The sequence below is a fragment of the Oryzias latipes genome, chromosome 20, assembly GCF_002234675.1.
Source record: "Oryzias latipes chromosome 20, ASM223467v1".
NCBI classification, from domain to species: domain Eukaryota; kingdom Metazoa; phylum Chordata; class Actinopteri; order Beloniformes; family Adrianichthyidae; genus Oryzias; species Oryzias latipes.
In genome coordinates this window covers 11,799,100-11,820,520 of record NC_019878.2, presented here as the reverse complement: position 1 = coordinate 11,820,520, position 21,421 = coordinate 11,799,100, and the positions used below count along the sequence as shown (strand labels likewise).

Sequence of the window (21,421 nt, the reverse complement as noted above, 5' to 3'; positions counted from 1 at the left end):
TTCTGATCACTTTCTAGTGTAATTTGTTGATTTAAAGACTCATTTATATCCCATTATTTTTTTTTATTTACAGATCAAAAAAATCAGATTGCAGCCTAGAACGAGCAGAAAGCCCGGCTCTATGTTCTTCATGAGCTCCTTCAGGGGGATTTTAGGCTTTGCTCCTTTTTCTTTGGGGTGAATAAGGCGTTGAAAGGTTGTCTTCTCCTCATTCGCCCTGGAGGACTGCTCTCTTCTTTGATGTAGCCTAAAAAGAAGCAACGTCAACATTTAAAAATGACTTTTCTAGACGCGTTGAATATTAATTTAAGGAAAACCAGGCTGACCTCTGTCAATGCAGGTTTGTGTGGACGGGAAACCCACTTCCCAGAAGTTTTCAGGCGTGCATGGAGGGATGTAGAGATAGCGATGTCTGGAGCAGGCGGAGAGCTTTTTCTGCTTTTCCTCCTCTGGTAGATGAGCGTAATACTAGAAAAGGAAATCAAAGCACAAAAGGAGGCCCGACTTAAGTTTACTAGAAAGCATTTGGATGATCCAGAAGAGGATTGGGGGAATGTCCTATGGTCAGATGAAACCAAAATAGAACCTTCTGGTAAGAACTCCACTCATCGTGTTTGGAGGAGAAAGAATGCTGAGTTGCATCCAGAGAACACCACACCTACTGTAAAGCATGGGGGTGGAAACATCATAATTTGGGGCTGGTTTATAGCAAAGGGACCAGGACAACTGATCCGTGTGAAACAAAAGAATAAATAGGGCCATGAATGGTCAGATTTTGAGTGGAAACCACCTTCCATCATCAAGGGCAGTGAAGATGAAACATGGCTGGGTCTTTCTCCATGTCAACGCTCCCAAACACTCCGCCCGAGTAACGAAGGAGTGGCTTCATAAGGAGCATTTCAAGGTCTTAGAATGATCTAGCCAGTCTCCAGATCCCAACCCCATAAATCTTGCTGGGCAACAGCCATAGCAACAAAACATCACTGCTCTAGAGGAGATCTGCATGGAGGAATGGGCCAAAAGACCAGCAAGTTTGTGAAAACGTACAGAAAATCTTTTAATGCTGTCATTGCCAACAAAGGGTATATAACAAAGTATTGAATTGGACTTTTATTGACCAAATATTTATTTGACACCATAATTTACAAATAAGTTCTTTGAAAATGTGATTTTTTTTTCATTTTGTCTCTCATATTTTCTATGATAAAAATTACAAGCCTCTCTCATCTTTTTAAATAGGAGAAGTCACACAATTGGTGGCCGACTAAATACTACTCTGTATGTATCTGATCATTCCTGAAATTAAATAAATGTGAAACTGTATAAAACACAGATATAAACAAAGTGGAACTTCATAATTATAGAATAATTTAAGTGTTTTTGGTGAAATTTGTGTTTGTTTTCTGTGACTCTTCAGCAGAAGTGTGACTTTTTTTACCAGGAGGTCAAAGGTCAACCAAAGCTGCTTTCGATTCAAAATACTCACAATCTCACATTCTTTGCAGGTGGCGCCTTTCAGCTTCCGCCTCTCGTCTTTCTTACGAACCACCGCCACGTGTGCAAAGGCCGGCTGTCTGGAGGAGAAAGAAGTCACTCTGTGAACTGAGGATTTTCAAAGTACCAAAGTATCTAAGAGGCGATGCGTCTTACTGGGCTTTACTTGGACGCGTGTGGCTGTCAGGTGATTCTAGTTTGAGGGACAAAAACTATTTAGACTAAAAATTGAAAACAAATGTTTCTTTACATCTAAACTCACCACCAATGTCCTCTTCATGTATTTCCTCTACATCATCATCATCCTCATCATCATCATCGCGCTGGCTCTGATTTAAAGGCAGGCTGCTGCAGGACTGGAACTCGCCATAAGCCGTGGTGTCAAACATCATATCCAAACTGTCCACCGCCCTGGCGCCTAAATCTTTAGGAGACTTGTCTTTAATTTAGGTCAATTGTTTTGATTTGAAGTCGAGGCCACTCCTGACTACCTGGCTTGACGTCTCTGCTGTCCGGACCGAACTGTCCCGGACGCTGAAGCATGCTGTGGCTGACCCACGTGCAGTCCGTGTCCATCAGCTCGCCGCCATGCTGCTTTTCTTCCAGATCCTAAGGCACAGGAGGACGTTACGATCCGCAGCACAAAGCTGGAATGAAAGACATCCACTTTTTCTAGCAGGACCTCGTCTCCTTCCAGCTCGTCATCACAGGAGGACAGAGCGAGGGCGGGGTCGATGCTCCATGCCGGCTCCACGGCGAGCGTCCTGCCTGGTAACAGCAGTCAGCGCAAGCGCTGCAGAAAAACAAGGCAGTTTGTTCGTGCTGCAGACAACTCACGCTCTCTGGCTCCGCAGAGTGAAGCATTGGAGTTCTGCAGAGGAGTTCTCTTGGCGCCTCCATCTCCTTTAGTCACGCAGAGGGGAACCCGAAAAGCAGGAGAGGAGGGGGGCTTTGGGCCGGGGCCGCCACCGTCAGAGGACTGAACCTGTAAAGCGTTCCAGGCTTCAGCGGAGCGTCACGGAAAACCTTCTCGGAGAACGCGTTTTGGCGAGCGTTTTCCACCTTCTTACTGGAGATCTGCTCAGGTTGGAGGAGTTTGCTGGCCGCCCCCTCCCTGCTTTCATCTCGGTTGTCGTCCACCAGCTCTTCCCTTTTTTCCTCCTTCATCAGCCTACAAACGGAGGCGTCATCTGCAAAAAGTCGGACGTGGGGCAGAAGAGACGGGGACTTCTTAGTGGTGGAGTCGGGACTGTGCCTCCGGGCGGATGAAGAGAAGCAGTGAGGCCTTAAAGAAAGAAAAGAAAAGATTGTAGCAGCAGCACTGATGGACATTTAAATGTGCTCCACCCTCTGGACTTACTTTAAACACACATTGTATTTCAAGAAGGGTTTTGGAGAACTCTGCTGATTTGAAGGAAACTTTATTTTCTGAGGAACGATTCAATCAAAATAAGATTAATTCAGCGTAAAGATTCCATCGCAACCATTTATGTGGACTTCTTACCACGGAATGTTTACCAACAGGCAGAAGGGCGCACGTTTCTGCCACCGCCTCTCCGTCACCTAAAATGAGATGTGAGAAAAGTTTATTTGAGATTCCAACACAAGAAAACCTCAATTTAGCAGCCAAAATGAAAGAAATTTCTAGATTCAGCTCTAGAGCAGCAGGTGAAGCCAGACCTGCGATCTGAGGCATGTCCAGCTCACACGTGTTCGGCACCAACACTTCCGCTTTCCCAGCATTCTCTGCGGCACCTGGGGGTTCTTCAGGAAGTGAAAAACACGGGTCAGAGACTCCGGTCCCTCAGAGGAGGGTAAATGGAAGCGGAGAGGACTAAAACTAACCACACAGGAGGGACTTGTGGGCGTGGGGGAGGGGCTTCTCCTCGTAACGGACGTGTTTCTGCTGGGCGACCTGTTTGCGCTTCCTCAGCTTGTTGGCGGGCGGCAGCGAGCTGGGCAGGACGGGCGAGTCGGGGATGAAGCCGTCGTCTTGCTCTGAGGAGGAACTGACAGGAAACAGCGGCGTGTCAGCGGGAACTGAAGCCGAGGTTCACGTGAAGCACTCAAACGCATCACCAAGCCAAGAGAACGCAACGTTCAGCAAAGTGAAAATACAGGAAGATGTTTAGAAACCAAAAATGAAGAGAAAAAAAATAAGACACGTTTCTGTGATAAATTTTAGAGAAAATATTTTTATTTATTTAAATGTTACCATTAATGAGGAAAACATTTTTAGATATTGAAATAAAATGAAGGCGTGAGCAGCAGACGCTACACGCCTCTGCCCTCGCCATCCTATGATGGCTGAGCGGCTGCTACCCCCCCCCCCCCCCCCTTACTCTCCCTCTGCCACCCCAGTCAGAGCCACATAACAAATTCATGAAAACTAAAAAAAAAAAAGGAGCCTTCGGTTGGTTTTGCCTCCATAGCAACCATTTTAATTTTTTGTCGCCTGGGGGTGACGAACATGTTTGAGTCACGTTTAGAAGAACAGGCAAAAATAATTTTTTGGGATTTCCTTAGCAACAGAGGTTTTTTGTTAACCACCCTCGCATTCCTAATATGTTCAATCAGACATTGTTTTTGTTCAGCCTGAGCTGTCGACTCGTGTATTTTCACAATATTCCAGTAAAAACTATGTGAGCAACAGGGAAACGCCATTTTGGCAAACTTGCTACGCTAACGCCATTCAAAATCTACATCTTCCACACACGTGTGTTTTGGTTTGTTACTTTTTTTTGGACCCATAAGAGACTTTGGCCCCAAATGCCCAAAAGTCATTTTGACTGGGTACTAGGTAAATGCAAATTTAGGTACGTTTTGGGAAGGTTGGAGGCAACATTTTCCCTGAAAGGAAGAAGATTTACAGAAAACTCACCACGATGCTTTCAGCTTTTGTATCTCAGCACGGAGTTTCCTGTTTTCATCCTGCAGGTTGTTTCTTTCAATTCCTGAATAAGAAGTTAAAAGTTTCTCAGCACCATCATTCCAAGACGGCTGTCCTCCACCTCCATCAGCGCTTCATCAAACAAAAAGGGAAAAGCCGCAGCAACCGTTTCCCCTCCAGACATGATTGGCTGCAACTGAAAGCCGATCCACCTCCCACATCCTCTTTTGATTTTATTTTAAAAAGATGGTGCACGTGTTTTTATTTTTGAGAGGAGCTCCTTCTGGGACTCACTCAGTTCATCAAGAAGTCTGAGATTCTGATCCAGGCTGCTCTTCAGCTTTTCCTCCAAGACAACACAACGGTCGCACTCTCCTGCTCTGAGCCTGAAAAACAAAGAACAACAAAACTTTTGTTTTTCTTGCCTCTCTTTAGCAAACTACCCCCCCTTTGGTGACCCCAACACCCAGACCGGAGCACCCTCTGTTGATTGAGCAAAACCGGATGATCAAACGTAGCCGGTTCTGTTGGTCCAGAGTGTGACAAACGCTGGAGGATGTTACCTTTCCTCTAGGAGGTGGATGGTGTCGTGCAGGGTTTTGTTCTCCTCCTTCAGATGCTGGTTACGGTTGTAAAACACCTCAAGTCTCTGAGCATCTCTGCAACAAACAAACGTCACTTTGACTGCCATTCCTTAACTATGAAGGAATGCGTTATGATTATTGGCGTTCCTTAAAACAAAAATCCATCAGGACTTACAGGCAGCGGTCCTTTTTCAGCCGGCTCACCTTTGCTTCCAGCTCTATGGGAAAAAGTTATTCCCATAGAAAAAGTTATTATTATTTATTCTTATTTTGTTTAAGAGTTTCTGCAGTAAATTACCAAATTGCATGTAATGCTTTCAGTTGCCAATTCCTTTTTTTTTTGTTTGCATTTTTATGCCATTGATTGAATGCAAACAAACCAGCATCACATTTTTACTCATTTACTAAGGACTTGTTACCTTTTGATTCAATTCTGGCTCCGTGTGTTTTAGTTTATCCTTCCTTTAGCTCTGAACAAAAGCAAACAATGCTTCTTCTACAGTTTTATAGGTGAAGTGTACATTTCTGCTAAAGTACAGGTAAAAATCACCCATTTATTTGTACACTAATAATTATTTTTATTGAAAACATATTGTAATAACACTGAAAATAAAATTTAGTGTTTGTTTTTTAACTTTGTTTTAAAAATGCAGGAGATTTCAGGCTCACGCAGATGACGTCATGGCCGGTAAAAGCCGGATCTGCACTACACTGCTAATCTAAAAAAAAACTACACTGCTTAATCTTTTTGTAATTATTGTTAATAATTAAAATCTTCCTAAGGATGTAACACGTTTTTTCTGTATTCAGAATTGTAATGTACATTATATGTACATAATTGTTGCATTTTTTTTTGTTCTGGATGTTGCAATTGGTCAATAAAATAAATAAAAATTAAAAAAACTACACTGCTTAATCTGTTCTTGTGTTTTTATACAGCTAGAATTGTCTTTTCTAAAGAAAATCCATACTTGTTTCCTGATCCATTCCTTGTTTATCAGTGTCACTCCTTGCCCGATAACCAGCAGTCGTTTACCTCCAGTCACGTGATGATGACACTCTCCCAGCTGCCGCCACAGATCCTCAAAGGGATCAGCTGCTTTGATCGTCCCACTGCTGTCACCTGATCCACTCATCTTTCACACCTCTCCGCAAACAGCCCACATAATTTAAAGAAAAAAATAAGATGGACGTGAATATTTATTTGTTATTAAACGCCATGTCAGCCTCCAGTACATAGAAAAGTGTATTTATAGAACTTCTAGTAGTTCAGTAGAAGTTTTACAAGTATTAGTTTTTCAAACCCACTATTTTGTTCCAAACAACGCGGTGAATTTAAACGCAGCTTTTCACAAACGTACTTACAAAAACTGAGCTGGTTGAACGCCGAAACACGGCAGACTTGTTCCTTCGTGAGCTCTCTCCTCAGACTTTCATCTCGCATTGAAAATCCATTGAAATTTCCGCGCCGAAGAAGTGCATGCTGGGAACTCTTCTTTGTGGCCCTGAAAATGTAGCAGACTGGACGCTCGAGCGCCTCCTGCTGTTCAAAGAGTGGTGGTTAAAAGAATCGCTGATGATGAACATCAAATTTAGTGGAAACTATTTTTACCACTTCGGTTTGATGTATGAGGACTTAATCTATTTTTTTAACTATTCAAATAAATATGTTGCCAAATTTCACAAATATGTTTTACCCACAGCAATAAAAATATATAATTTAGTTTTAAGGAGAAAACATTTATTCCATTTCAATTCTTTATTGGCCTTTACAGAGTTAATAATGGCTAGCCACAGGGGTTGCAAGCCAGTTGCCTCTGTGCCGGTCCCAAGCCCGGATAAATAGAGAGGGTTGCGTCAGGAAGGGCATCCGGCGTAAAAATTGCCAAAATAACCATGCGAATCATCCACAACACTTTAGACATACCGGATCGGTCGAGGCCCGGGTTAACAACGACCGCCACCGATGCTGTTAACCTACAGGGTGTCGGTGGAAATTTGACTACTGTTGGTCGAAGAAAGAGGGGAGGCAGAAGGGCCCGTGGCCAGAGAGAGAAGGGAAAAGGCAGGAACATAGGTTTGAGAATAGGGACTCTTAACGTTGGCACAATGACAGGGAAAGGCAGAGAGCTGGCAGACATGATGGAGAGAAGGAAGGTAGATGTACTGTGTGTGCAGGAGACAAGGTGGAAGGGCAGCAAGGCACGTAGTATTGGAGGAGGATACAAACTGTTCTATCATGGTGTTGATAGGAAGAGAAACGGGGTAGGAGTGATTCTGAAGGGGGAGTTTGTAAACAGTGTTCTAGAGGTGAAAAGAGTCTCAGACAGGATGATGAGCTTAAAGTTAGAAATCGAAGGGGTGATGGTGAATGTAGTCAGTGGGTATGCGCCACAGGTTGGCTGTGAGTTAGAAGTGAAGGAGAGATTCTGGAGTGAGTTGGATGAGGTCATAGAGAGTATCCCCAGAGGAGAGAGAGTTGTTATTGGAGCAGACTTTAATGGGCATGTTGGTGAGGGCAACAGAGGTGATGAGGAGGTGATGGGCAGGTTTGGTGTGAAGGAAAGGAATCTGGAGGGACAGATGGTGGTGGACTTTGCGAAGAGGATGGAAATGGCTGTAGTCAACACTTACTTCCAGAAGAGAGAGGAACATAGAGTGACATACAGAAGTGGAGGTAGGAGTACTCAGGTGGACTACATCCTATGTAGACGAGGTCATTTGAGAGAGGTTATTGACTGCAAAGTGGTGGTAGGAGAGAGTGTAGCCAGACAGCACCGCATGGTGGTGTGTAAGATGACCCTGGAGGTCAGGAAGAAGAAGAGAGGGAAAACAGAAAAGAAGACCAAGTGGTGGAAGCTACAGAATGAAGAAACTTGTGAGGAATTTAGGCAGAAGTTGAGACAGGGTCTGGGTGGTCAGGATGAGCTTCCAGATGACTGGGAAACTACAGCAGAGATTATCAGGGAAACAGGTAGGAAGGTGCTAGGTGTGTCATCTGGAAAGAGGAAAGACGGTAAAGAGACTTGGTGGTGGAATGAGGAAGTACAGGAATGCGTCCAGAGGAAGAGGTTGGCTAAAAAGAAGTGGGATGTAGAAAGGACTGAGGAAGGTAGACAGGAGTACAAGGAAGCGCAGCGTAGAGTGAAGAGAGAGGTGGCAAAGGCCAAACAGAAAGCTTACGATGAGCTATATGACAGGTTAGACACAAAGGAAGGAGAGAAGGACTTGTACAGGCTAGCCAGACAGAGAGACAGAGATGGGAAGGACGTGCAACAGATAAGGGTGATTAAGGACAGAGATGGAAAGGTGCTAACAACCCAGGAGAGTGTACAGAAAAGATGGAAGGAGTATTTTGAGGAGCTGATGAACGTGGAAAATGACAGGGAAAGAAGGGAGGAAGATGTGGTTGTTGTGGAGCAGGAAGTAGCAGAGATTGGAAAGGATGAGGTTAGGAAGGCTCTGAAAAGGATGAAGAGCGGAAAGGCCGTTGGTCCTGATGACGTACCTGTGGAGGTATGGAAGTGCTTAGGAGAGGCAGCAGTGGAATTTCTAACAAGGTTGTTCAATAGGATTCTAGAGAGTGAGAAGATGCCTGAGGAATGGAGGAGAAGCGTTCTGGTTCCGATCTTTAAGAACAAGGGTGACACGCAGAACTGCAGCAACTATAGAGGAATAAAGTTGATGAGCCACACAATGAAGCTGTGGGAAAGAGTAGTGGAAGCCAGGCTTAGGAAGAAGGTGGAGATCTGTGAGCAGCAGTATGGTTTCATGCCCCGTAAGAGCACCACTGATGCCATTTTTGCTTTGAGAATGTTGATGGAAAAGTACAGAGAAGGTCAGAAGGAGCTGCATTGTGTGTTCGTAGATTTAGAGAAGGCGTATGACAGGGTGCCGAGGGAGGAGCTGTGGTACTGTATGAGGTCGTCTGGAGTGGCAGAGAAGTATGTCAGAGTAGTTCAGGACATGTATGAGAGAAGTATGACGGTGGTGAGATGTGCTGTAGGTCAGACAGAGGAGTTCAAGGTGGAGGTGGGACTACACCAAGGATCAGCTTTGAGTCCTTTTTTGTTTGCTATGCTGATGGACAGGCTGACAGATGAGGTAAGACAGGAATCTCCCTGGACAATGATGTTTGCGGATGACATTGTAATTTGCAGTGAGAGTAGAGAGCAGGTGGAGGAACAGCTAGAGAGGTGGAGGTTTGCTCTGGAAAGAAGAGGCATGAAGGTCAGTCGTAGTAAGACAGAATACATGTGTCTGAACGAGAGGGATCAAGGTAGAAGCGTTAGGTTACAGGGGGCTGAGGTGAAGAAGGTGCAGGAGTTTAAGTACTTGGGGTCAACAGTTCAGTGTGATGGAGAGTGTGGAAAAGAGGTGAAGAGGCGAGTGCAGGCAGGTTGGAGCGGTTGGAGGAAAGTGTCAGGAGTGTTGTGTGACAGAAAAGTGCCAGCAAGACTCAAAGGAAAGGTATACAAGACAGTGGTGAGACCAGCTCTGCTCTATGGGTTAGAGACGGTAGCAGTGAGACAGAGACAAGAGGCTGAGATGGAGGTAGCAGAGATGAAGATGTTGAGGTTCTCCTTAGGAGTGACCAGGTTAGACAGGATAAGGAACGAGTACATCAGAGGGACGGCTCATGTTGCCTGTGTTAGCGACAAAGTCAGAGAAGCCAGACTGAGATGGTTTGGACGTGTTCAGAGGAGGGATAGTGGATATATTGGTAGAAGGATGTTGGAGATGGAGCTGCCTGGCAGGAGGGCAAGAGGACGGCCAAAGAGGAGATACATGGATGTCTTAACAGAGGACATGAAGTTGGCTAATGTTAGGGTAGAAGATGTCCATGATAGAGTGAGGTGGAAAAGGATGATTCGCTGTGGCGACCCCTGATGGGAAAAGCCGAAAGAGAAAGAAGAAGACAGAGTTAATAATGGCTGATGTAACTAACCAACAGTCATTACATTTCAATGTAATAACAAATAAAACACAAACTACAAAAGATTGATTATACTTATATTTGTTTTTATTTTTGGTCTTTCTTTAAAGTACAAAACATGAACCAAAATCACAAAAAAATAACATTTACAAAACAGATTATTAACTGAGGTGACCGAGGAAACAGAGAAAAGCATGTCTGAAAGGGTGATGGTGGGTACGGGGGGGGGGTCTTTTGAGGTAAAACAGCGGGCAAAGTCAAAAGATAAAATATTTGAAACAGTTTGGTTGACTTAGTGCCTTCATTCAGTAGTGCTATTCACAATCAGAGTTGAAGGTTTACCTACGTTTATGAAGTTAGCAGTGATTTCCAGGATGCCAGAGCTGCCCGAGAACAAACCGACTATAGTGACACTAAAAAAAAAGTCTAAGCACATCTCACGTTATGGCACCATTTTTTTTCCTTTTATTGTTTATAGTTTAAGACACTTTCATATACAGTACACGGCGTACACAAAACCGATTTTTCAGCTCATCCGTTCAGTTTTTTTTTTTTTCCTGGATGGGAGGAAATCCTTTCCTCCCTCTAGACAGTTTTACCGCCAACATCTGATGAGGAGCTGCTTCACGGGACGCTTTAAAATAAAAAAATAAATGTTTAAGAGGGCGGGAGAAAACAAAGAAAAAAGAAAACTGAAATGATGAGGTGCGGGAATCCATAAGAGGCACAACCGCCCATCTTTTTCCTAAAATACATAGACCATAAGACGGGAAAACAAAAAAAAACCCAGATCTAAATACAAAGAAAACAATGGTTTGGTCTGAACTCGGTTATGCAGGTCTACTTTTACTTCTTCACATTTAAAAATGTGGTGCTTTAGCGTTACGGCAAATGACGTCTACCTTTTATATTTGTGATTTCTTTTGGACGTGTGTTGATTTCATCTCTCACAGCAGGTAGGTTGAGCTAGCGTTACTTCATATATCTATAATTACACACATGCATTCAACAGGAAAAACCCCTAAAACAAAAAAAGAAGAAGAAGAAAGTCCGAACTCCCTTTCCAACACTTTAGTTTAAGCTATAAAAACCAGTCCACAAAAAAATAAAAAATAAACAAAGAAGAAGAAAGTTTGCATGGAGGCGTTGCAGCTTTATGTGAGATATGCAGCAGGCTGTGGAGGTGCTGGCGCTGGAGGGAGGAAGAGGAGGGGTGGAATGCAGCCTTATGCTGTTAAAGAGGGGGGGTGGAGCTATTCTTCCTCCACCTCCCTATCCAAATACACCTCTTTCTACATAGTTGGGTTTTTAATTCACATTATGCTGGAAGAAGAGTAACTGGTTGCAGACGCTGCTTGGCAGGTCGCCACCAAGAGCAGGAAACACTGAAGTCGAGTGTGAATGCATATCTACCGTCGGCTGACCTGCAGGGAAACGGGAGGGAGAAAAAAAAGGGGAGGGGGGGTGGTGACCGTGGAGTTCTGCTGCACTTCCTGTTCTGCCTTCTGGAGGAGTGGTACTCACGTGGCGAGCTTTTTCACCACTGCGGGGGCACGTAGCTGTAGCTGGCCGTGCCGGGGGTCCGGTATGTGGGCATGGTGACGGCGTGTGGGGCGGACGGAGTCGTCAACAGCGTTCCTGGGGAGGGGAAAGCCCACGGAGCTGCTTTCATTTACGTCAGAAGCTTGCCTTTGTAGTTGCAAATGAGCGATAACTGTATGAGAACTGGACTGAGTGACCCCTCCCCCTTTGCGTTCTAAACAGGAAGTACCTGCTGACTCCAAGAAGCCAATTTCCCACAGATTTATTTATTTTTTTTTTTACAGGTTCTTACTAATCAGAATTTCTTTAAACCATTTTTTTTCTTTACTGCAATTTCTTCAAGTTAAAAACGGACCAATCAGGTGTATCCATCGCCGTTGATATGGTAACTTCGACCAATCACATTGTCTGGCGGCTTCCAAATCAGGAAAACAAATGGACTTCATCCAGTCATTCTCCATGAGTGGCGTCCCCCTCGCTCGGTCCAGTTCTCCCGTATGGTCAATGGGAATTTAGCTCACCAGCTGACATGGCCATGGTCGTGCCGGCTACCATCCCCATGGCAACACCGTTGGGGCGGGCCGGAGGGATGGGCGGGGCGTACACCGCTGCAGGCATCCCGTTGGGCTGGACCACCGTTGTGTGGTGGATGACGTGCGGCGGGGCAGCGTATAGCGGCTGCGTGTAGTAGGTGCCCTGCTGCTGTGACGGTATTAACGCCTAGAAAACGATGCAGAGAGGCTCAAGGGAAGAAGTTGACCTTACCTCACCCTGATAACCTGGATCATTTATACTTCAAGGAAAAACCCAAGTTTGTGTGAAAAGACGAAAATACATTTTCATTGAATTATTGAAAATAACATTTGTCTTTTTGTCTGTTTTCTATTATTTTAACTAATGTTTTTTATTGAAAAATTGTTATAGAAGAAAAGTTGCTTCCCAATTAAAAGGGTTCTGACAAAGCTGTGGTCACATGACTTATTGGTTTGTATGTTTAAAGTTCTAAAAGCCCCGCCCCATTGTGTGATAAACATCAGTCAAACATGAAAAAAAGTGGCAATACGATAAAAAAACCAAAAATTAAACAGAGGCTGATGTTTCTGTTATTAATGGTCCGTTTTATATTCCGGTGAATGTAAACTTCCGGATTGAAGCACATTAAAAAAGCAGCTCAGTTCATCACTTTTTGATTAAACTTGGGACTTTAATTACTTTAATGTAGAATGATCCATCTACACAACAGAAATCACTACTTTTGAGATTTTTCATTTATGAAAAATGATGGTCTGAACCAAATGCATGCTGGGGGAAACTACAATGCTGCTGTGCAGACTATAACTATGGGCTAAGCCCACTAAACATGTTGTTCTTTGAGGCCTAAAAAGCAAAGCTGGTCCCACTGACCTGTGCATAGGGGTTCTGTTGGGCGTAGGTCCCACTGACCTGTGCATAGGGGTTCTGTTGGGCGTAGGTCCCACTGACCTGTGCATAGGGGTTCTGTTGGGCGTAGGTCCCACTGACCTGTGCATAGGGGTTCTGTTGGGCGTAGGTGCTCCTGACCGGGTACACAGCAGCAGAGTACGGGTTGGGTGAGGAGGAGTACGGTGGGACCGTCCCCGTGTTGGGAGAGCAGGACATTTTGAAGGGAGTGCCAGGAGCGTAACCTGGAGAATATGGACAGTTCCCGCTGTAGAACAGGGTCGTACGGTGGAAAGGTCTCAGGTGGGTTTCATCCTTACTGCTTTGAAAGGCCGGGTTGGCTCCTGCATAAACACCGGGGGAGTAGGCGGGGGCGGCAGCTGCGTAGCCGACAGGGAATCCGGCTGCTGCAGGCGGACGCAAAAAGATTTTGCTCAACTTCCTCGCACTTTCTGCCAATCAACTTGGCATCCAGGAGAAACGCGTGAGCTCACCTGGATAGCCTAAACCCTTGGTGTTGGTGAAGGGGACCCCCGTGGGTGTAGGGCTGTAGACTGGATTCATGTTGGCTGTGCAGCTGCTGGAAAAACAGACGGACGAAAACGGGATGAGGATACTATGATCTCCCAAAACCATGAAAAAGTGCAAAGAACCCAAATCCTGACTATTAAAATGTAAAAAGGAAAATCTAACTGATATTTTAGAGGGATCATAAACCCCTTAAATCAGATGCTTTGTCATACATGATCATGGTTTTATTCTACAAAAGCTGACTTTGGAATAACAAAAACAGGAGTCAAAAGGTTTTGAATTCATTGTCCTTCCTAATTTCTTTCAACTGATTCGATATTTCCACCTCCGAGTGTCAAATATGCGCCTAAAAAGCAAATGTACTCTTTGTTTTCTGAGAATAAAATACATTAATTTGTTTATCTCATTAGAGAGCAATCGGAAGACACAGCATGAGGTTTTTATTTTTATTTAAAATCATTTAGAATTTCAAATTTGGCAACAAAATTGTTGAACTTGAAATGGCAGGAAGCGTTGGTGGGAGGTAGGGTTGGGCGATGTCCCTTAAATTGGCCGTTGACGATGTTTGCTGTCAACCATCGGGATGGACGATGACATCGTGGGGGGGGGGGGGGGGGTATTTTTTACATTTTTCGTTCTTATATAACTGCTATTCGTTTTTTTGCTTTTTTCATTTTATTTCCCTACTGATGACTAATCCGCGATGATCCAGTATAAACTGAGGGAGGTGACTTTAACAAAAAAAGTAACAAACAAAATAGAAAAGAAGTAGTCCGCTCCCGCACTTCCGGGGGAGTGCGGATTTACAGCTTTGTGTTTGATGGGAAGGGGGGGGGGGTACATGAGCGGTATGTGTGGGAGATTTAAGACTGCGATCCGTCCCGCAGCTCTAGGGGTACAAGCAACCGAACTCAGAACCGGGTCTAAAAGTGTGTGTCTGTGCACAGCTCGGATCGTCAGCACACACAGTGGTTTGAGCTTCAAAGCAGAAATGTCGCTCAGTCCTTAAAAAACATTTAAACAATCACGCGGATTTGTGTTTCCAGTCGTGTCCCGACTAAATAAAGGCTGATGTTATTCTTACATGTTTACGTGCAGCCAGCAAGCAGCGCCACCCAAAGCTAATGTTGTTAGCCCGTGTTAGCATACTGCTAATCCTGGCTTCGTTCAGAAAAAGAACTGACCACACGGATTAAAATTCAAATGATGAGCGAACAGGTGTTTCATAATAACCGTAACATTATTAAAAGCACGTTTAGAAGATCATCTCGTATTTTACCGAGCTGACATGTCAATGTATATAGCCGCTCGGCGCTGTTTATCATTGTTTTGTATTGAATTGTTACATACAATAAAGTTTGAAAAAAAAAAGCCGCTCGGCGGAGTTTATATCCTTCCGTTTTTCAAACCCTACTGCGCATGTGCGAATGGTTTATTCCGATGGAAAGTGTGACCTTAGTGAACGTTTTTATATTCTGAAAACATTTTTCTGGGCCCCATCTACACGGTTGGATTCTAATCCGACCATTGATCCCATCAAGATATTTTGTACATGTAACCGCGGCTTATGGTGTCGACGCGCAACGTGGCGGGGGCGTGGCATCACGATGGTGGTCTCTCCATCGGGATGTCAGTCACCCATCACGATGGACGATGATATCGTCCATCGGCACAACCCTAGTGGGAGGCATATAAAAGAGTTTAGTAGAATAAATAAATAAAAGTGTTGAAGAAATGAATTGGTTTTAATCAAATACCATAGATTGTTGTTTTAAAAGACCCACTCTGATGAGAATTGTGTTTTGGGTATTTTTAACATGTTCTTGTGGCATTTTTCTCATGATGGAGGACTTAGATGGGGAAAATTAAGCTCATAATAGCATTTCTGAGTATTTTTTTATTTAAACTGTTGTGAATCGGGAGCAGACAAAAAAATGCAGTTGGAAAAAATAAAAGCTTATTTGTGACGTAGGAAATACACTTGCTTGGGATGTCAAACTCTGTGCTCCGGTGACGGGGCAGGTTTGCTCCGCACCATCAGTCATGCTACAACTCAGGGGTGAATTTCTAAAGAACTGTTGCTACTCTGCGGAAACTACATTTTTTGATGATCAGAGTGACAAACAACGACCTTTTTTGGTTTTTCTTTAAGCAAACATCACCTTTCCCCAGGTATTTTATCTTGATATACCTTTAAGCAACTAATCAATCAATCTGATTGTCGTGTGCAAATCTGATTTATTATGTGAAGTGTCTGCTTTTAACTTTTATTTTTATTTCCAGTGAAAGTTTGAAGTTCTGTCTCTTCAGCATCACTTAAAGCAGAGCTCGATACTGCCCTCTGGCGGTAATTATGAATAACATGCATCAGTTTGCAAACATAAAGAAAGAAAGAAAAATCTTAAATTAAAAACTATTTATTTTTACTTAAATGTTCTAAACACTTTCACTACTTGGTTGAAAAGATACGAATTAAAATGCTCATTAAACCCTAAAATATCCTACTATATTTGGTTTACGATACTAAAGAGTAGATTTTAGACATCCCAAACCAAGAAATAAAAAAGAAAAAACATTTTTAAAAAATATTTTAAAACAATATTACTCATTTATAACGGTTTAACAATTCTCCAGTGCGTATATTAACTATTACTTTAATTTCTCCGAGAGAGAGAGAGAGAGAGAAAGAGAAAAAAATATATAAATACAATTTGGTTAAAGATTTTTGGATGGAAAGTGCATCTTAAATATTAGCTCGTTTTCTTTTAAAAATACATCTTCATATGTATATATATTGTGTGTGTGCTCTCTTAAAGGTGACTTTAGGAATGCCGCCTGTAGAAATAAAGATGGCACCTGTAAGTAGAAGAATTTGGAAAGGTGACCACAGCGGGGCTTTGTTATAATGAGCTAGCTTAGCCAGCTGCAGCAGACACCGCAACACCTACGCCGACCTGGATGCGTTTTGCAAATAATTAGGGATCCGCGCAAATAGCTGAAGAAGAAGAAAAAAATCATCCGTCGGACGGCGCAAACCACTCCAGTGTCCCCGGACAGCACGCAGATGGGGGGGACAAGCTTGTCAACAGGCCGCGCTGCACAGGAGGCAGGCAGGCAGCCAGACAGCTGTGACGCCTGTCCCATCACCGCGGATGTTATCGCAAATGTCATAAATAACCCCCCGAAAAAACTTACTGTTGAATGTCTTGACCGTCCGCCCGCACTGTCTTCTGTGTCTCTGCTGTTAAATGAAGCTGGAGCTAGCTGATGTTTTGTTCCCAGATGCTTTGCTTAACTCTTTTGAGCACCCCGCGTCACTTCCGTGTTGTCACGTGACGTTCATTCCTAAACACACAATTTTAATCGGAATACTTTCTTTCTTTCTGTTTTTATTTTTACTATCATAATGCATCACTCAAAAATAGTATAAATAAATAAATTATAAATTCGACAAAAACAGATTAAAAAATAATTTAATAAGTTGTGCGACACAATTATTTAAAAATAATAATTTTAATTTTTACAGCGTAACACAGTCACTGTGCTTAATACTACAAAGACGTAATGTCCAATTTTGTAAGCCTGCTAAATCGTTGTTATCATTTATCATGGCTGCCATTTGGTCTTTGCAGATCACAAAAAAAGATGACTCAAGTTTATTATTTATCTTATTACATGTATTTAGTTACAACTTTCTAATTTGATATGACATATTTAAAGTAAAATCAAAAAATAAATTACATTTTACTATTTTTGCGGAACAACGCAGTAAATAGTTTTCTTTTTATCTTCCAGGACCTTGACGTATCGTCTCCATTCAGCCGTTGAACTGGGAAGAGTCCATACTGTTTTGATTGAAATGCGACCTGAAAGAAGATTTTCAGAAAAGAAAATGTTGCTGCTTAAATGAATTATTGAAGTTCTCCGGCGGTGAAAGGTTAAACTCGTCGTTCGGCTTCTATCGTCGGTGAGAGCCAGCGGCACAAATGTCTGGAGCGGCCGGCGGGGTAGGAGGCTCCCCGTGTTTGGGCGCAGCAGCAGCGGCATCCAGTTGCAGCTCCTCCGCCGGCTCTACCTACGCCGCTGCAACCGCGGGAGTGGCCGGGAGGCTACAAGCTCGAGTGCTGGAGCACATTTTCTCCTATTTGGAACTGGCTGACTTGATGAGCTGTTCGTTGGTCTGCTGGCACTGGAACAATGTCTTGGCGGATGAAAACAGCGAGGTGTGGCGCAGCCTCTGCAGCCGGACTCTTGGCGATGAGGCTCTGCGATCTGACGTCCTGTGTAACCTGCCCACCTACAAGGGGAAAGTAGGTAAACCGACCATGACAGACCGGCGCTGTCAGTCTCACAAAAACCCGCCAAATAACGAAAAGCCTAGCATGCTAGGCTAACATACCGTTGTGGCTATCTAATATTGGGTACATTTCAACCAATATTTACTCAAATTAAAGCAATTTAAAACCAAAAAAATGGAAAAGCTATTAAAATAATTGAAGTTAAATCAGACAAAATTGACAGGTTATCCAAATGAAACCATTTAAAAATAATTTTGTTATAAAAAAAACAATATAATTGCTTATTTTTAACCAAATAAAGGCAAAATTCATTCAAAGTACTTTTTAAATCTTCCAAATATTTGAAAGTCTACTTTTAAAATATATCTATACTTTGTTTTTTTTTTTATTACATCCAATTTCAATGTTCAAACTTTTACGTGTTTTCCTTCAGGGTTTATTCATTTAGGCTAAAAAACAGGGATGCTGGGTAATGATAGCAGGATATCAGTTGCTAATTATAGGGAAAAATGAGTAAATGCGGTAATTGTTTTGCAGTTATTGTTTATCTTCAAATATAAAACAGTTTTTTGAATTAAAGACAGACAAACTTTGACTTTATAGCCAGCGCAGTTATGTGGTGGAGTTAAACGTCCTGCAGGAAGCCATATTTGTAACATTTGTGATGTGCGTCCCACTCTCTGCAGCTCAAAGCCTTCCAGCACGCGCTGAGCTCCCACGACTGCTCGCGCAACGTCTATGTGAAAAAGAACGGCTTCACGCTGCACCGCAACCCCATCGCCCAAAGCACGGACGGCGCGCGAGGCAAGATCGGCTTCATGGAAGGGCGGCACGCCTGGGAGATCTGGTGGGAAGGCCCCCTGGGCACCGTGGCAGTCATAGGCATCGCCACAAAGCGCGCGGCGATGCAATGCCAGGGTTACGTGGCTCTGCTGGGCAGCGACGACCAAAGTTGGGGCTGGAATCTGGTCGACAACAACCTGCTGCATAACGGCGAGGTCAGCGGGAACTTCCCGCAGTGCAACAACGCGCCGAAATACCAGGTGAGGGCCGGAGCTGCAGGGGTATGTCGCCTCCCTGAACCTCATTTTCTCATCATCGTCTTGTTTGTTGGCAGATTGGAGAGAGGATACGAGTGATCCTGGACATGGATGACAAGACGCTAGCCTTCGAGAGGGGTTTTGAGTTTCTCGGAGTAGCGTTTCGAGGACTTCCCAAAGCCTGCCTCTTCCCGGCTGTTTCTGCCGTTTATGGCAACACAGAAGTCACCATGGTGTACCTGGGAAAGCCTCTCGACGGTTAGACCAACCTGTTCCATTATTCAAAGATAAGCTTTAGACAGCTGCAGGACCTTTTTGTTTTTCGTCACACTATCATCCAAACCGTTTGAGACCGCTGGAGGACAACTTCTCCCCAGGCATCTCCATCCACAAAGAGGACTGCTTGCGTTTTCTACTACAGAAGAGGAGTGCATGCAGAGTGTCATGAAAAGGGTCCGGGTTTCCACGTGGAAGAGTCCACTTTTACCGTTAAGCTGCTGACGTTTGGTTGACAAAACAGGAAGCAGAGCGGCTAACAGCTTTACACACACTTGAGGTCTTCTGCCCGCTCCACTGACGCCAAATCTACTCTAATTATTGACAACAACTACTCAGATATTATAAGTGAAAAGGTGGCTTTATGCTGTACAAGTTCATAAAACAAGTCACTGGATTCTCTTAATAACCAGTGACTGGATTATAATGAAGTTATGCCAAACCATTGTCATATGTTTTTTTGTTTTTTTCTTAATTTTATTATTTTTATATAGTAAAAAATGGAGGAAATGTATCACATCTCCTCTTTTTAAAGAACTCCTCAGTATTGGTGCAAATGTTCTCGTTTTATGCTAATGTGTGTCCTTTTTATTATGCTACTGTAGTGTTCAATTTATTTAATTTATGGTTTTATCCTCGGTACCACAGACACTGTATGGTTGTGAGGCCTGTAAATAAAGTCGACATGGTGCCACCACGATGAAAAAGTGGGTGTGTTGATTTTGTTTCATCGTGAAAAAAAAGTACACCCTTCTTTGATCTTATTTGAGCCTTAGTTCTCAAAATTAAACCCAAAATATATTTTAAAAAAAAAACATTTTAGTTTTTTTTTCAATGCTGTTGTCTGTCTAAAGGCCTGTTCACACCGGGACGAATTTCGCCCGCGATTTTCGCCGACGTTTAACGCCCCGTGACTAAACAAAGGGCACCAATGTGAGTGTGCACACCGACGCAAAAAAACGCCACACGTCAAAGCGTCACTTTTTAAAAAAACGCCTCGGGTTCGTTTTTTTTGGTTTGTCGCGTCGAAATCTATTCGACCAATGAGAACGGCGCTTTTGCACACGTGTCTGGAGCCTCTGAAGTTACAGTAAAACACAACTTGGGGGCGCACAAACACAAAACTGCCTTGCTGAGCACATATACCAGTGAAGAAGATAGACGCCAAGTAGCGTCTACACTGCCACGAAGAAATAATGACGGACATTCTAAAATATCCCCGAACCAAGCACCAGTTGGAGCTACTGGTGCTTGGTTCGGGGATATTTTAGAATGTCCGTCATTATTTCTTCGCGGCTGTGTAGATGCAACTCGGCGTCTATCTTGGAGCAACTGGTGCTTGAAATATTCATGTTTTCTTTGTATGATTCTGACAAGCGTGTAAATACTTGCTCTCTTCTTCTGAGTGAAAAGCGACTTTAAGAAGCGTAAAGTTGCGCAGCGCCACCTTGTGTACAGGAGTATTTCTGTTTACATTAAGCGCCATCTAATGTCAGGGAATGAAATTGCATGTTCGCTCGGCTCATCGTCAGCGAAAATCGCCTGGGTGTGAACACAAAAAACGCTGGCGAATAACGCCTGGCGAACATTCTTCCCGGTGTGTACCGGTGTTAAGGGGGGAAAAGTATTTTCTCCCCTGCTCATTTTGTATATTTGCCCCAAATTAAGTCAGTCTGCCGGTCTCTCACAAAGCCCAGATGTGAAAACGGCAGCATGCAAAGAAGAGCTAGAGAAAAATAAAAAACACCAGCGCACGCTGTAACTGTAACTTTAGCTAGTGGCCTCTGTGTAGCTTTAGTTTAAGCTGATGAAGGAGCGGAGCGTTTTTAGCAGGATCCAGAAAGAACTGGAGGATAAATCTGTTGGATTTACAGCAGCAACTTAAAGTTTAATGAAAATATGTTTGATTTGGGGACAATAGAGTAGTTGGATACTTCTGCTACGACACTAGGTGCTACAGTAACGAGCTGTTCCATGTGTCACTGCATTTAATTACGGACCGGTTTAACCCTTGTGCTGTCCTATGACCCCACCCTTACATTGACGTGTTCTCCCTACCATGACAAAGGTGGATAAAGGTGGAAAGATTTCATGTAATCCATGGACACCAGTGAGGTTCACAAAATATTGAAGAAAAAAGATTCAGTGCACTGTTTAGTGGGTCTAGATGACCCAACTCCCAACGTTAAAGTGCCTAGGATAGCACAAGGGTTACAGTTTCTGCCAAACCAAATATGTGGATCAGGGAAAGCTGATTGGCTGTGGCAACCTCTGAGGGGATATGCAGAAAGGTGAACAACAAAGCTTAATTTTTGGTTAAGCCAATGCAAATTGTTCTTATGGGACAGGGACATTTACATATAGAAGGATAGAGTGCATGGGTATTTAATATGAGGTTACCAAAGCCCAGA

General features: G+C 43.5%; 3 protein-coding genes across 7 annotated transcripts; 1 reads left to right on the top strand and 2 right to left on the bottom strand.

The window, feature by feature from the left end:
* Nucleotides 1–48: 48 nt before the first annotated feature.
* Nucleotides 49–6,501, bottom strand: rbbp8 (RB binding protein 8, endonuclease). Of its 3 annotated transcripts, none has more exons than XM_020712592.1 (19): nt 6,334–6,501; nt 6,005–6,113; nt 5,144–5,186; nt 4,948–5,043; nt 4,679–4,770; nt 4,376–4,448; nt 3,340–3,503; nt 3,175–3,258; nt 3,002–3,057; nt 2,855–2,922; nt 2,557–2,779; nt 2,332–2,479; nt 2,177–2,262; nt 1,986–2,103; nt 1,757–1,918; nt 1,651–1,687; nt 1,487–1,574; nt 327–468; nt 49–247 (listed from the first exon to the last, which is right to left on the bottom strand). In XM_020712592.1, the coding sequence occupies exons 2-19, from the start codon at nt 6,102–6,104 to the stop codon at nt 141–143; spliced, it is 1,887 nt and encodes a 628-aa protein (XP_020568251.1). In that variant the 5' UTR covers nt 6,105–6,113; nt 6,334–6,501; the 3' UTR covers nt 49–140. The 3 variants fall into 3 exon arrangements, with proteins under 3 accessions (XP_020568251.1, XP_020568250.1, XP_011487094.1); XM_020712591.2 differs by having other exon boundaries at nt 2,999–3,057; nt 6,005–6,128; nt 6,334–6,461; XM_011488792.3 differs by having other exon boundaries at nt 2,999–3,057; nt 6,005–6,115; nt 6,334–6,460.
* Nucleotides 6,502–10,402: 3,901 nt separating this feature from the next.
* On the bottom strand, nt 10,403–16,724 carry fam168b (family with sequence similarity 168 member B). Of its 3 annotated transcripts, none has more exons than XM_023950142.1 (7): nt 16,592–16,724; nt 13,360–13,445; nt 13,186–13,272; nt 12,968–13,110; nt 11,968–12,166; nt 11,429–11,542; nt 10,403–11,328 (listed from the first exon to the last, which is right to left on the bottom strand). In XM_023950142.1, the coding sequence occupies exons 2-6, from the start codon at nt 13,427–13,429 to the stop codon at nt 11,442–11,444; spliced, it is 600 nt and encodes a 199-aa protein (XP_023805910.1). In that variant the 5' UTR covers nt 13,430–13,445; nt 16,592–16,724; the 3' UTR covers nt 10,403–11,328; nt 11,429–11,441. The 3 variants fall into 3 exon arrangements, with proteins under 3 accessions (XP_023805910.1, XP_023805911.1, XP_023805909.1); XM_023950143.1 differs by having other exon boundaries at nt 13,360–13,442; nt 16,592–16,721; XM_023950141.1 differs by having other exon boundaries at nt 12,968–13,272.
* A 437-nt stretch (nt 16,725–17,161) lies between these two features.
* fbxo45 (F-box protein 45) lies at nt 17,162–19,717 on the top strand. The gene is made up of 3 exons (XM_004080945.4): nt 17,162–17,706; nt 18,381–18,737; nt 18,812–19,717. The coding sequence occupies exons 1-3, from the start codon at nt 17,383–17,385 to the stop codon at nt 18,995–18,997; spliced, it is 867 nt and encodes a 288-aa protein (XP_004080993.1). The 5' UTR covers nt 17,162–17,382; the 3' UTR covers nt 18,998–19,717.
* The last annotated feature ends 1,704 nt before the right edge of the window (nt 19,718–21,421 follow it).